The 15,603-nt window shown below is 37.2% G+C and overlaps 1 protein-coding gene across 1 annotated transcript; it reads right to left on the reverse strand.

The window, feature by feature from the left end:
- Window positions 1-2,854: 2,854 nt before the first annotated feature.
- LOC105057790 (cyclin-P3-1) lies at window positions 2,855-15,359 on the reverse strand. Its single transcript, XM_073248496.1, has 5 exons — window positions 15,010-15,359; window positions 13,571-14,063; window positions 3,994-4,239; window positions 3,272-3,328; window positions 2,855-3,041 (listed from the first exon to the last, which is right to left on the reverse strand). Exons 2-5 carry the CDS (start codon window positions 13,969-13,971, stop codon window positions 2,870-2,872), a joined length of 876 nt encoding a protein of 291 aa, XP_073104597.1. The 5' UTR covers window positions 13,972-14,063; window positions 15,010-15,359; the 3' UTR covers window positions 2,855-2,869.
- Window positions 15,360-15,603: the final 244 nt, after the last annotated feature.

Below are 15,603 nucleotides of genomic sequence, written 5' to 3' on the forward strand. Positions count from 1 at the left end.
TCGATTGGACAAGAGAGAAACTTTAATCTCTACTTCCTCTTATGATCGGACGGTCATGGTGATGTATCCATTCCGAATACTAGGCTACTAAGATATTAAATCTAACATATCACATATGTATTTAAAATAAATTTTAGATCTATGCATGCTTTCACATATCTCATATATAAACAGAAATTCAAATCTAAATATGGAATATATATCACATATATGAACATTAGATTCAGATCTAAACATGCTTCACATATCATATATATGAAAATAAAATTAGATCTGAACATTCATGTCAAAAACCTGACTCTGATACCACTGTTAGAAATTCAAATAGTTTTATGCATAGATTTTAAAATTTTTTCGAATAAATATTCAGTAGAATAGATCTAGATTAACTCTTAATCTAGCATGTAATAGATCAAATCTATAAACTACCCATGCATGGATCTTATGACATAAAATATAGCATGCATAATCTAAATTTAAAAATCATAGATCGCATCTATGGTGTAGATCACATCTACCATAAAATAGAGATCAGATCTCAATACCTTAGTATGAGTCGAACTTCACCACAGCTGATGATCGTGAATTTGAAGGTTCTTTGAGCCACACACGTATCCGACTTCTACAGATATCCATACGAGGCTCCGATCCGATCAGAGATCTGATGAACTCCCTAGGGTGCTAGCTCCTTGGGAGAGTTCCACTTCTGATGGCTGATCTAGCTCCTTTAGATCTCTCAAACTTTTTCAGGAGGAGAAGGACTTGGAGGGAGAAGAGGTGGAGAAAGACTCTTGAGAACACTTTCTCTCTTTCAAAACCCATGCCTAGACTAAAGCCCTGAAACCCAAGGACTTTCTTCTCGGCAATATGGAGTCGCCCAATCCTTGCACACACCAAATCCTATTTTCTCTCTCAAAAACACAATGGGATATCAGATATCTCATGATAATCTTCTCTCAATTTCAACGGCAAAAGAGAGAGCTCTTTATGGTCGGCGTCCAAGGTGGTTTGGATGAGAACAAATTCTCATCGTGATAAAGCTTAGGTTTCAAACTTGAATTTCAATCAAATTTGAATTCAAACATGAAACCAACCTTATCTTTATCTAAGAGGAGAGAAATGAGTTGGCGACAACACTCATTTTAACATGCAAATCATCATGCCAAAATCAAATTTGCATGAGGAGTTGGCGTGGGGACTTGGGTAGTTGGCGCATGGGATGAGTTCAATCCAATTTAGACTCAGGGTTCATCCAATTTTGATCCAAACCAAATCTCATTTAGTTAGACCCAAATAGATGAATGAACCTAATCAAATTAGATTCTAATCCAATTAAGATTTAACAGAACTCAAAACAGAAATCGAGTTCCTTTGCAATTGAGTTATTTCATAACTCGATCAGGCCAAACCCAATCTAAGCAAAACTGAATTCAATTCAATTAGATTTGATTCAAGCCTTATTGCTCAATCAAATTGAGCCAATTGACTATCCAATTGCTAATTAATCTTTCTATAATTAACTAACTCTTATTAAATTATTTTATTATAACTTTTGCATAAGGTTAATCATCAATCACGTCGACGATTATACCCTTCTACGATACATAACTGTTGATTAACCATTTAATCAGATAAGAACTTCTTTTGCGTATGACTCCATAGGTTTTATTCTATCTGATAGTAAAATATATTGTGATCTCTATTACAATATCATTGCAACTTTTTTCGATGGATTGAAACAATTCCAACTCTGTCCTTCGAGGGTCATCGATCATCAAGACGATGCTCGACGAGTCCCACAATCCATCAATGACACCTAGCGGTATGTAGTGGCAACCTAGCAGAATAAAAGTATTGAACCTCTAGGTGCAGTTACCGTATGATTCAATTCTTCTATCGTGAGTTCTGACTTGACGGAGATCATAGAGAACTCATCAAACCCCAACATCAGTCATATGCCAGATTGACTCAACTCGAGTTCACTTATAAATCCTATGAAAACTCCTTTCCAATATTCACACTTGTTTCGATGGAAGACTCCCTGAACTCAGTCTTGCGAATCGCATAAAACTATTCTTTTTCTATCAAAATCGATAGATTTCATCTATGTGCATCCTACTTCTAACAGCAAATCTGAACCCACTGAAGCCAACATACACCGTAAGGATCCAAATTTAGGTGCAGTTAAATCCAGCAGCCTCACTGCACATAGCCAATGCACCATAGATCAAAGGACCACTCACACCACTGCAGCATCGAGAAGACCACTGACGAGTAAATAGTCATTCAAGTGGTTTCTCTTGTTGATCATGCTCCGTACAAATTATTCTCTAACAACCATCTATATTCTCACTCCAGTATCCCCACACTACAGACTCGAAACTCATCTGTGTGGAAAGAAAGTGATCCATGCACCAATTTAACTGGATCGATCACTGTCTTTCGTGATGATCCTACGATCAAGAGCATTCAGAAATCAACCACTAATAATATATGTCTCAAATTTTCAATATCTTAAGAATATACAAAATCATCTATTAATTTTTACAACAAATCATGAAAACATAAAGCATAATTAAAAGTAAAAATTATTTTTTATTAATAATAAATATTTTATAAGTATAAATTTATGTCTTAAAATTATAATATATGTCAGCCAACAATTGATTTATAGGACATACATCTAATATCTATTTTTTGTCGTAAACAATGCAACCACGGGGGATGAAAAGGTTGCTATTAATTCATGCTCCAATATCTCCCTTTTGTTTATTTTTATTTTTACATACATTCTTCGTACAGCCATTTCTTTTGTAGCCCTTGAAGTTACTGGTTCTTAGAAAGTTGCCCTTCATGTTGTTATCAGTTATTACTCGGGTATTCTTCGCTTCCACAGGCTGGGCGATGCGTTTCCCCCATTACTCATGTAATATAGAAGTGCTCTATCATTGAATATGTTGTGGGGAAGTGCTCTAAATGAAACCAATACAGGATTGAGTTCTTTTTCAGAAAATAAGATTACACGATTCAGTTCTTGTTGCCTGAGGCAGTGAACAAAAGGGCAAAAAGAAAAAGGTAAGCTTCAGCCACTGACTTTGCATTTCCAGAAGCAGTTTAGAAAAATCCAAATGGAGAAGAGAACAACTAGTAGAAGAAAGGACCACTCACAAAATTAAAATAGGTAGTCTAGGCTGAAAAATAAAAGAATATTGGGTTGTCTTGTTTAGCTTAAGTTACTGGTAGCTGCTTGGAGAAAGTATTCATAACTAACCTGCTTCCTTCAGATAGAGTTTGATCTACATTCCCAAAAGTATTTCCATATGTCCACCTGCATTCTTGAGAAAGGAAAGAATTACAATCCCCCATGAGCATGGAAATTCAGGTCATTTGGGTTCATGATTTTGTTAAGACACCTTCAATTCATTTTTCAAATTCCAAACATCATAAAACTTGGTAAGTTTGAGCATGCAGTTGGCAATCAAAACCTCCCCAGTGCAGACTATGATGATGAAACCTTTTGATTTTGCGATGCGTGATGAAGACATCTTCTAGAATGAAGGCTTGGGCTAAATGAGACGAATTTATATGGATCTCTAAATTTTAGAGCCCTCTTCAGTGGTAATGCTATGAAATTCTGACATACTGCTCTGGTCCGTGCATAGAATATATCTGTTCTTACCTGATATGTTTCTTTTCATAGAATATAAGGACACTTTCACTCAAGTGTCCTTTTTGTTCAACATACTGCCCGGTGATCTGCTTGTCCGCTTATGTTGCTAGTTAGCCATCTACAATTTTCCATCGTTTTTTCATTCAAACCACGATTCCAAGTGCATAAGAATGTTCAGCAATTATGTTGGAAACCAGGTTTTTGCAAAGACATGGACACATCATTAGAGCAACAGGCAATTGCCATTCACAATAAAGTTCATAAGTGTTGTAGAGTGCACATAGGAAAACTACAAAAGCCCTCAGACAGCCCCACAACTATACCTTTGCACTGCTGGTTGGCATTTTGAATCTTCTACGGTAGTCCAGTCGTCTAGCCTGCAGACCTGAATTGGCCGTTCTACATTGCATACGGTGGCTTCTTTCTCCAACTGTAAACAATACTTTCCAAATGTGTCTAAATCCACTTGAAGTCTAAAATCTAAGCTAAATAAGAAATTTAGCTCCAGTCTGTTCATCTCTACAGTACTGATTCCTCCTACCTTGGCATAATATGCATTGTTGAAAAATCTGCAGTCAGATAGATAAAGAAAGTGTAACTTCCTTAAGTGCAACTGATACTTCACAATGTAGACTACTGGAAGAAAAATATGTAACAAGCAAAAAAAAGATCAAGTCCTTTGCAAACATGGTCCTGATTGTTATGGTTATGTACTAATAGCTTTTGCTTCGGTAACTTAGCTTTTGAGAATATGCACCAAGGATGAATTTAATCTAAGCTTTTGCTTAACCATGCACCCACCCACCCAAAACAATTAAATAAAATAGAATAAAGGAACTCAAGAACATAAGAACCGCAACATTGTTTGAAAGAATCAACAGTTGCCACAAGTGTGTTCTCTTAATGGTGTAATAAACAGTAGCTCTAGAGTGACTTAATGGTGTAATAAACACTAGCTCTAGAGTGACCAACAATCATGCTCTGTGACATTAGCGCTGCCACAACTCCATTAAGTAGAGTCCAGTAGTGTATCAACAACATCTCTGGCTCAATACCTGATACCCAATAAAATGGTGCTGTGTATGTCAAAATATGAAAATATATAATGTTCACATTTTTCATTTCCAATATGAGCAAGGTGATTGAGATAATACTGATACTGATCCTTTGAGGCCAAAGATGGTTCTGACGGAGCTGCCACACAATATTAGAAGTCAATTAACATCTAATGTCGAAGGAGACAGTAGGCTTGCTGCTAGCATTTATTCGTGGACAAGAAGAAGAAGAAGAAAAAAAAGATCTTTGTTTATCTGAAACAGCATTGAGCATGTGAGAATGTAGCTTGCCTATGGTCTATAAATTTGCTAAACATCTTTAGCCTATGCTAATTGTGATGTAGTAAAAAGCCATTGGTGATGGAATGTGCTAGGAATTTCCTTTCAACTAAGATGAACCATTAACTGGAGGAGCACTAATGTGGCATCTTGATGTTGATGGCGCATCTTCAGATTGATTCAGTGGAAAACTTTCTAAAGAACTTCAATTTGAGTTACACAACCAACAGTTGAGGATTCCGCAAACATAAGAATTCAGTAGACTACCAAAGAGTACGCAATATGATCAATCCTCCTTTAGGAATGTGATTCATGATTCCAAGTTGATGCAAGTGTAACTAACATCAATATTGGTAGTCATAGAAAAATGAAATTCTGAAAGATATCACTAGGTGAACCTAGCCAATCAATTTTGAGACTAATATCCCTTAGCAGCTCTCTTTCACTGTGCAGCCATCCTCTCCTCTACCCATCAAACCCTTCCCTCAGCCTCTAGTATGATGGCCCCACCAACTACCCACTAACTAGTAAATTGGACAAATGTTGAGATTGATCCAACCTGACTAGAATAGGGGTGGCAATTTACTCCGGCCCATCAAGTATCTAACCTGAATCTAATGTGACAGGTTTTACCAAACCTGCAACAGATTTGAGGTAGGTGCAGGTAATAGTAAAACCCACCCCGAACCTAACTCAAACATATATAACTCTTCATTTATATCCCCCTCCTCAAGGCAACAAAAAAAAAAAATGTATGAAAAAAAAAGAGATTATTATAGCTTTTAACCCAATGCGATCCATCCAACTCCACGCGCCCCCCCCCCCCCCCCCAAAAAAAAAAATCTAACTCTACTCTCCCCACTCTGCCTTGAGACTTTATCCGCACCACCCCACCTCCAGACTTTACCAACACTACCTTGCCCCACCTACGGGGTATAGGTAATGGCCTCCCTGACTCATACCTAACCAGTTGCCATCCCAAGACTGATACCATTTGGGTCCTTGAAACATCATTATAAATATTCAATCATGTATATTTCACCTCCTTATATCCCGATTCTCTATATATCCTGTATTTTCACCCCCACCCCTCACCTCCCTAGCTTCTATGCATAAGTAGGCTCAATCCAGCCTTGCTCAAGAAGGTTAATGTCAAGCCCCAAAAGGCCTTGATATTGGCCCCACTCCATCCCTTCTCTACATAATAATGTTTCCATCTTGCATCTTTTTTTTCGTGGAAGCTATTAGCTTAAGCCCAATCCAAGGTGAGCTCTCTCTCTCTCTCTCTCTCTCTCTCCCCAACCTTCACCATCAAGACCTCAACTACCACTCCATCACCTCCACGTCCTCCACCCCCCCCAACACAAACCTCTTCCTCCTGGGAAAAACCCCAAGGCCTCTCTTTTATGCCCCACAAGCCCTTGATCCACTCCTTTAACCCCCACTTCCACTAAGCAGGACTCAACTCTAACTCACTTGCCCCCTCAACCCTGAATTCCCGGTACCACACTACCATGCCCCCATTGAACTCTCATCCTAACATGGTCCCCCTTAGTCCTTAACCGAATTCCTTCACCCCCAACTACCATTTTGGATAACCAAAGTGTAGCTTCACCTTAGCTCTGTTGGATTCGCCAGATTATTAGACCAAATATCCAATTGCAGATGTGCACTTGAGTTGGGATTGTAGTGCTTCTTGTATCATCAAGCTGGAGTAGGTCAATGATTCCAGGTAACAGATCAAACACAGATCACTCCTGAATCCTGATGTAGTCAAAGTGTCACCAACTTATCAGCCTATTTGTGCACACTAAGATCTCTGTTGTTCATAAATAGCCTAAGACAACTAACTGAATAGGCCCAAAACACAGTATTCTACAACAGATTAATCGAAAGTTAAAGATCCAGAGCCATTGTCTATAGGCTTCTTATCCAACACAAAAAAGTGGATTGGCTCTTTAAGGTACAGTGATCTAAGACAAATGAAATCAAATCAAAAATTAAAAGCCTGTATGTTTAGCATTCCTTTCTAGATCAACTTCTTTCTCCCATTACCATCCCTACAACTAAAGAGGTATTTTCCCTTTCTTTTTCTCCTCTCTTCTAGAGCCTTTTGTTCATTTTGGGCAAATGAAATATGCAAATTAGTTTGATCTTGTGCTTGTAATCAAAAATATGAAGGAGACCCAGACATAACCTTTGGATTTCTTTTATTATGAGACTCGCATAAAAATTAGTATCTATAATTATGTAGGCAATAATAGTTCTAGACAGAAAATACACACCTTAATGTCAAGCCACTTTTCTATTTAGTTGTATTATTTTCGCTGATTGAATCATACCTAACATACTGTATATCCATTTTAAAATAGTTTGTCTTATAGGCTCTTATTGTTTTTGGATCACCTCTATCACGAAATATGTCATGGTTTTATTTATATATTGTCTGCATAGATAGCAAATACACACCATAATCTCAAGCCAATTTTCTATTCAGTTGTATTATTTTCTTTGTTTAAATCATACCTATCATATTGTATATCCATTTTTAAAAAATTTGTCTTATAAGCTCTTATTGTTTTTGTATAACCTCTAGCACTAAATATGTCACAGTTTTATATTTATATATTCTCAGCATATCTTGCCTGATCAATTGCATGGAGGAATATTTTTGAAGGCTAGAAATAGACTTAAAAACTATAGGTAACATTTTAAAGGAAATATAGATCCATAAATTGTTAGCACAATATAACTTCATAATCCAAGCAATTGTCAAATAAAGAGGTCAATTATAGGAAGCACAAAAAATGAATATTGGATAAGCATAATGTAGATACACCTTAATGACACATTTGAAGAAGATATGATATGTCCATATTGACATACCAACTAATATATATACAGACATGTGTGTGCGCGCACACGTGCGAAGATATGATATGTCTATATTGACATAACCAACTAATATATATATATATGTGCGCACGCGCGTGTATGTGCACATACACATACACATATATACAAGGTTTTACATCCTAACAGGACAGGGGGCATTTTGGCTGTCCCATCCCATTCTTATAAGAAAACGAGACCGGGACGGGGTCGGGACTCCGAAACTTATCCATGCGGGGGCAGAAAAAGAAAGAAGAAAGAATGGAAGATGCAGAAAGAAAAAAAAATGAAAGAAAAGAAGAAAGAAATAAAAGAAAGAAATAAAAGGATAAGAAAAAGAAAAGAAGGAAAAAAGCAAACAGAAAGAAGAAGAAAAGGAAAACAAGAAAGAACATAAGGGATAAGAAAAAGAAAAAAAGGAAAAGGAAAGAAAGGAAGGTAGAAGAAAGGAAAGAAAAGAAAGAAAAAGAAAGAAAGAAAGGAAAAAGAGATAGAGGATATCTACTGTAATGCAGGATCGGGACCGCTGTCGAGACGGGATGAGACAGCGGGATGTTCCGTTCCATGGAGATACTAGGAAACATTCATCCTACAAGACTTAAAACCTTACATATACATATACATATACATGATACATTAGACATAATACATAATACATATACACACACACATATATGTGAAAAATACGTTCACCAAGTGTAGTGGGCTATTATAAAAACATAGACCATACTTCATTCGATTGCATCAACATCTACAAACTCCATCATTTAGTCATCATTAAAATCCATAGACCATAACCCACACTATATGCAATGATACCAATGTTACTAACTCTAAAGTAAACCATTCCTCATTAAAAAGTAGATACTAATTCAATGAAAGAAAATGTGATAACCCGGCCTGTTGGGCCTAAAGCCCACTAAGCCCACCCAGATAAAAAAAAAAAAAAGAGGGGGAAGAAGACTCCCGATCGGAGTCTTCTCCTTCCCCGATTCCGATCAGGAATTAGAGTCCTAGGGCCATTAAAAGACCCTAGGACGAGCCCTATACGAACCCCCCTCCTCTCCTCTAAGAGAGGACATAACAATCACCGACAATCGTCGGAGTTCCTCTCCGATTTTCTCGATTGAAGCCGCGGCCCCTCAACTCGTGCTCGCCGCGATTTCACGCCGGTGGGAGTCATCGGAGGCTGTGGTAAGTTCTTCCTCCTCTTCCTCTCTTCTCTTCCTTCCTTTCCGTGCCGGTGGACACGACTGCCGGCAACAGGAGTCATCGGATTTCGTCGGAAAAGGAAGCCCTGTTCGGCCTCTCCCTTTTCCTGGTTTTTAAGGTGCCGACGGTCACTGCCGACCGCTGGCTCTGGCCTCTCCGAACTCGGAAGGATCGCCCCTTGCCGCCGGCCACCGTCGGGCAAGGTACGATCGTGAACGGTCGGTCAAAGACAAGGGGACCTCTAGGTCCCCTGTTTCGGCCAAAGAAGGCCATGGAAAAAAGAAAAGAAAAGAAAAAGAAAAGAAAAAGAAAAAAGAAAAAGAAAAGAAAAGAAAAAGAAAAGAAAAAGAAAAAGAAAAAAAAGAAAAAGAAAAGAAAAAGAAAAAGAAAAAAAAGAAAAGAAAAAAGAAAAGAAAAAAAAAAGAAAAAGAAAAAAAGAAAAGAAAAAGAAAAAGAAAAAAAAGAAAAAGAAAAGAAAAGAAAGAAAAAAAGAAAAGAAAGAATATATATATATATAATAATAATAATTATAATAATAATAATAAAAGAAAAAGAAAAAAAATATGAGCTACACTAGCTCAATAAGTAGACTTCCGCTTCCTTATCCGAAGGAATTCATTCATAGCTATCTGAGAGTTTTTGAAATCTTTATATCTTTTTCTTAAACCATACATATACATGGAATAAAATTTCATGCTTTATAATCATGCAACTTCTATAAAATACATTCATGCAATCAATGCTCATAATAAAACATGCTTTTTCATATCACATATGCTGATCCTGATTTTACGAAAAATATGACTTCATCAATAAGAGATCATATGCATGAAAATCATGGAGATTTAAAAAAAAATAAGAAGCGTAAGATCTACATACCTCGATCGTCCTGGACTTTTTAATCTTCCTTAAAGGAATCGGACAGTCCTATTTAAAATATTAAATCATCAATAAATTTTATTTCATATATTTAATAAAATTACATAATATAAAGAGATGACCGATTTGATGATCAGTCCAATAAATCTTCCTCTTCGGCTCTAAACCGATTTAAGGTCATAGATCCCTAAGAGTGGAGAAGATGGCCTAATAGGAGATCCATAGGGCTTTTTAGAGAGAGAAAATTTTTAGAGAGAGAGAAAGTAGAGCGAGAAAGTCCAATTCTAGAGAGAGAAAGATTTAAGAGAGAGATGAGAGAAACTTTCTCTCATGTGTATTATTTATTATTATTATTATTATTATATATATATTTTTCTTTTCTTTTCTTTTTCTTTTTCTTTTTCTTTTCCTTTTATTATTATTATTATAATTATTATTATCATTATTATTATTATATTTTTTTTTCTTTCTTTTCTTTTTTTTCTTTCTTTTCTTTTCTTTTTCTTTTTTTTTCTTTTTCTTTTTCTTTTCTTTTTCTTTTCTTTTTTTTTCTTTTTCTTTTTTTTTTCCCGTGGCCTTCTTTGGCCGAAACAGGGGACCTAGAGGTCCCCTTGTCTTTGACCGGCCGTTCACAGCCGTACCTTGCCCGACGGTGGCCAGCGGCAAGGATCGACCCTCCCGAGTTCGGAGAGGCCAGAGCCGGCGGTCAGCGGTGACCGTCGGCGCCTTAAAAACCAGGAAAAGGGAGAGGCCGAACAGGGCTTCCTTTTCCGATGAAATCTGACGACTCCTGTCGCTGGCAGTCGTGCCCACCGGTACGGGAAAGAAGGGAAAGAAGAGAGAAAGAGGAAGGACTTACCACAGCTTCCGATGACTCCCACCGACGTGAAATCGCGGCGAGCACGAGTCGAGGGGCCACGGCTTCAATCGAAAAAATCGGAGAGGAACTCCGGCAATCGTCGGTAATTGTTATGTCCTCTCTTAGAGGAGAGGAGGGGGTTCTTATAGGGCTCGTCCTAGGATCCTTTAATGGCCCTAGGACTCTGATTTTTTATTGGAATCGGAGAAGGAGAAGACTCCGATTGGGAGTCTTCTTCCCCCTCTTTTTTTTTTTTTTTTTATCTGGGTGGGCTTAGTGGGCTTTAGACCCAACGGGCCGGGTTATCACAGAAAAAGGAAAATCTCCTATCCTTATCCCCAAAGATATTAGGGAAGTATCTTAGGCATATCTAGGTTGCATTTGGAGCTTTCTCCAAATTATTAAAACAAAAAAAATTAGTATTTGAAACACATTCTTGAAGTATCCACCAAGTGTTGGTATCTGATACAAACATTTTATGCAATTTAAATTATTCATGCTTCTTAGATTATAGAGAGCAACTCTAAGACCAGAATAGGATGACAATTGAATCAATGTGTTCATGAACTACTCCACCTCAGCATGATAGAGGCTCATTCATGCTTGTTTGTGTATCAAATGAGCCAAGCTCAAGCCACATGTTAAGCCATGATTTACAAGAAAGCCGAGCTTGAAAAGTCCTCAGCTTGCAATATTATGTGAAGATAAACTTTGGCTTAAGCATAATATCAACTGGTTCATGAGCCAAGAAAGAACTGTCATAGTTAACTGCACCTTGTGCAAGAACCAACTGGCTCCCTCTGATGTCACCAACTTGAGCCTTAACAAATCGTAAACTCACTTTCTGTCTTACAGCCCTGGTCAAGAAAGTGGATAGAAAAAATTAAGCCAAATCCTATAGTTGGCCATGAACCTGGCATCAACTCTTCTATGAATCGGGGTTAAAGTCCTAGAAAAGACAGCTAATGCGAAAAGGTGAAGTCAGCTTAAAACCTAGCAGACCAGCTGGAGGGATGGGGAGTTGCCTCGCTGGTTGCAACTTAAATTTAAGACACTAGACAAAGAACTACATAATCAAATACTTTTTTTAAGCTTGCAACTAGAAATGAATTCCTACAGCAGAGCATTGTCTTTGCTCTAAATTCAATTGTAGCAGTGATGTCATGAAATCACAAATCAATTTCCATTTGGAAATGAATTAGAGAATGATATGATGAAGTGATTCCATAGCATTTGTGAATCATTAAGATCAGGTACAAATCACAAAAAGACCAAACTCAGGTGCATTACACTTAAGGCCTCTCTCCAACACAATTCCATTTGGCTTTACATTTTTCTCAAGCTAGCAATAATTTGGAAAAATTAGACTAAAATTAATTAAAATTGATACGGAGAAATTTGATTTAGTTATATAAGTAGTCAGTGTTTTCGGCAGTATTGAAGTGAAGCTCTCAAAAACTTTTAGGATAGAAGCACATAAAAATTGCAAGGAGGAGGGTGAAATTCTAGGGAAAATCCACAATGAACTAGGATCCAAGGTAAAAGCTTCTGGCCACTAGGAATTTGGTTGTACATAATGAAGTCCTAGATTAAACCATATACAAATTGTTTTAAGATAAAGAAGACAATAATGGAATCTTTTAGATTTGGATCTTTTTTATAATTATTAGATTAGCCAAGGAGAAAATCCATGCTCATGCAATCTGAAAGTTAACGGTGATGGTACTGCCAGTGCATTCCAAAAATAACTGATGTGATTATGCAACCAGAGGGGCGGATACAGAACATTTATTTTATTTCCACTCACTTTGTATGGTGTATAATGCAGGAGGTAGATGTTGAGGCTATTTTAGACTAAACTAAGTTATAGCAAAAGGCAGCAAATGCACTAGAATTACATTGAAAGCCACAGGAAGCTGGCTGACCTATTAGTGCAACAGCACATCTCCCATCAATAGTACAATAAGAATAAGAAGAATAGGTCACTTGATATTCTTGTTGTAGCAAATGTTGCATGTTTACAATCCAGCAAAAGAACAAAATGGTTACGACAAAATTTTCTAAAACAATGTTCTAGTTTTTACAAAACCTAAAAGAGTTGCTAGAGATGCCTATAATTCTAATAGAGCTAATATTCCTAGTATTAAGATGTGAATCCTAGTCTCATTGTCTTTTTGGTTTTCTTAGGAAGTATTAAATTCGAATTCTGAAAATTTCATGAAATACAGAGCACCTTACTACTAATCTGGGGTTTTGGTTTCATTTTCCAGCTAATGGGCGAAAACTGATATCTATAATAACAAATATGTAGGAGCCAATGTTAAACCCTCATGGTTCTGTGTTCCCTCTAAACCTAGTCAAGAACTCACTATAGAGTAAAAGAAAATTACCACAGATAATAATATGAACAAGATTATTTCTATAACATGAATATACAGAAAATCCTTGAACCAAAAGAAACATGTTAGATATGAGGAGAATGTTGCATGTCAATGTCAAAGATAAACAACAATGATTCAATTGTTACATGCAAAAAACATGAACTTGCAGTTACTTATATTAAAAAACATAATCTAGGAGTAAGCTCAAGTTTATGAAAAAATGTATATCACGCGTCAAACAATGACTAGGTTATATTGTATGGAAATACAAGAAATAAAGTTTTCGCATGGAGTCAAAATTATATATTTCAATAATGCAATAGACATTACATCTAACACTTACGCATCATCAATGAATTTTGCTGCTACCACAACACTTGTAATTAGCAAGCGGTGAACATTGAGAGAAGTCAGATGAATGTCAGATTGCTGAAGAAATTTGTCAATGTATATGTGTGCAAGGACAAAGCAGGATGGGCTACATTTTGAGTACTTGAAGATGCGCTCTACGTACTTCTGTATGCTGAGGTTTGGGGCTCTCAAACCATGAAAAATGGTGACAATTTCTTTAATTTTCTTTGAATCTAGTAACTTTTCATTCTTCTGAACAGCTCTATCAAGATGTGATGACAGAAGAGACAATATCCTCGGAAATTCAGTAATTCCTTTGCCTGATGCCTTCAGACCCAATGATAGGTAGATCTCTGGGTGTACAGTCTCTGTCTCAGATGCCAATGACCCCATATTAAACCAGCACCAGTTCCCTAAACAAGCAGATTACTGAGACAGCAAGCGACTTAATATGGCAACACTAACAAACATCTGAATGAAGAACCCTGATAATAACAATCTGCTTTCAGTGTTACTAACCTTATTTTATATAACAGTGAACATGAAAAGCAAACATCAATAACAAGAATCAGCATTCACAATGATGAGCATTATAGATGTAAGAATAGCATGAGATTAGCATACAAACAAATAGGAATCTAATTGTGTATGAAATCTTGACAACAATGTTCTCTATATACAGTTGCCTCAAATCATGTATGAAGATTTGATGGTGAAGGATAACTTGCATAAATACTGGAATACTCAACAAATGACTAGAGGAAAAGTCGTTTCTCTAATCGTGCCAAAGCGAATGAGATAACCCATCAATTCTGTACATATTTTTATTAAACTCCAGCAATTTGAGTCCTGCAGCATCAAACTCGAGCAGACAAGAATTTGGGCTCAAGATCAAACTTTACTTAAGGAACCTCAGCTCAATGTTAGAGACCATGCAAGTTCCTTAAGAAAAACTCCAACTTCTCCACATAAAAGATTGCCAATTTGCAACTTACCCGCATATGAAACGTCTCATTTCATGTCTCATGCTTGAACAAGTGACATAATTCGAGAGCCACCATTTTCACTTCATTTATGATGCACTTAAAACCCTGTAACACATGGCGAAGTGGATTTATACATGCAAAGGAAACAAACGATCAGATCTGGAGGAGGGTCCTATCTAATCTCTTCTATGTACTGTTGGCAAGAAATGGAGACATCACTAGAACTAATTGGTAAGACAAGTCAATTTGGCGAAGTATACAACATAAGATCTGAATCACCGAGTTCATAAGAGCAACAAATAAAGAGCAAATCTACAACATGGAAAAAGGAAAGCGAAAGCAACATAACTTCCAAATTAAAACAAACAACAAGAAGAACACCAAGACCAACATTGCCTGAGCCAAAAATAACAAAAAGATTCAATAAAAAAAAAAAAATGCTTACAGCCTACACAGAGATCTTGAGAAAATTTTCTTCCTTTCTCTCCAAGTCCTCTAAATGTGCTGCCCTACTGAAATGGCTGGTGAGGGTCTCAAAGAAGATCTCTGCTCTGCTGCCATTACCCCCTTTCTTCCAACATTATTAGTGTCACAAGCACCAGCAGCGGCAGCAGACTCCTTTATGGATGCTGGCTTATCTTGGTGCTTCTTTATCCAAGACCGAGGAAAGAACCAGAAAAAAAGGAGACTTCAAGCACTCACACCCTTGATTCCTTGCGACCGCCTTTCCCTCCTCTCTTATAATATTATTATAAACTTCCAGACTAGAGAGAGAAGAAGAGTGCTGCGCTGCGTTGGTGTCGGCGTTGTTGTTTGTTAATGCCACAAGTGTCGGCGTCGTGATGGGGCTGAGCTGGTGAGCAATGGCTTTCTTTCGCTTTTGGTTAGCTACTAAGCGCACACGTGAGTGGGACCCACCTATTTCGATGCCCTACCTGATTCGATCCGCTCTAACTTCCTGAACAGGCTTTGTCGTTCAATGGCGTGTTGGATGATAAAGTAAGGTTCGAGGTGGGTCCCACTGGGTTGTGTCTGAGAG

This window comes from Elaeis guineensis, chromosome 14, assembly GCF_000442705.2.
Source record: "Elaeis guineensis isolate ETL-2024a chromosome 14, EG11, whole genome shotgun sequence".
In the NCBI taxonomy this organism is placed as follows: domain Eukaryota; kingdom Viridiplantae; phylum Streptophyta; class Magnoliopsida; order Arecales; family Arecaceae; genus Elaeis; species Elaeis guineensis.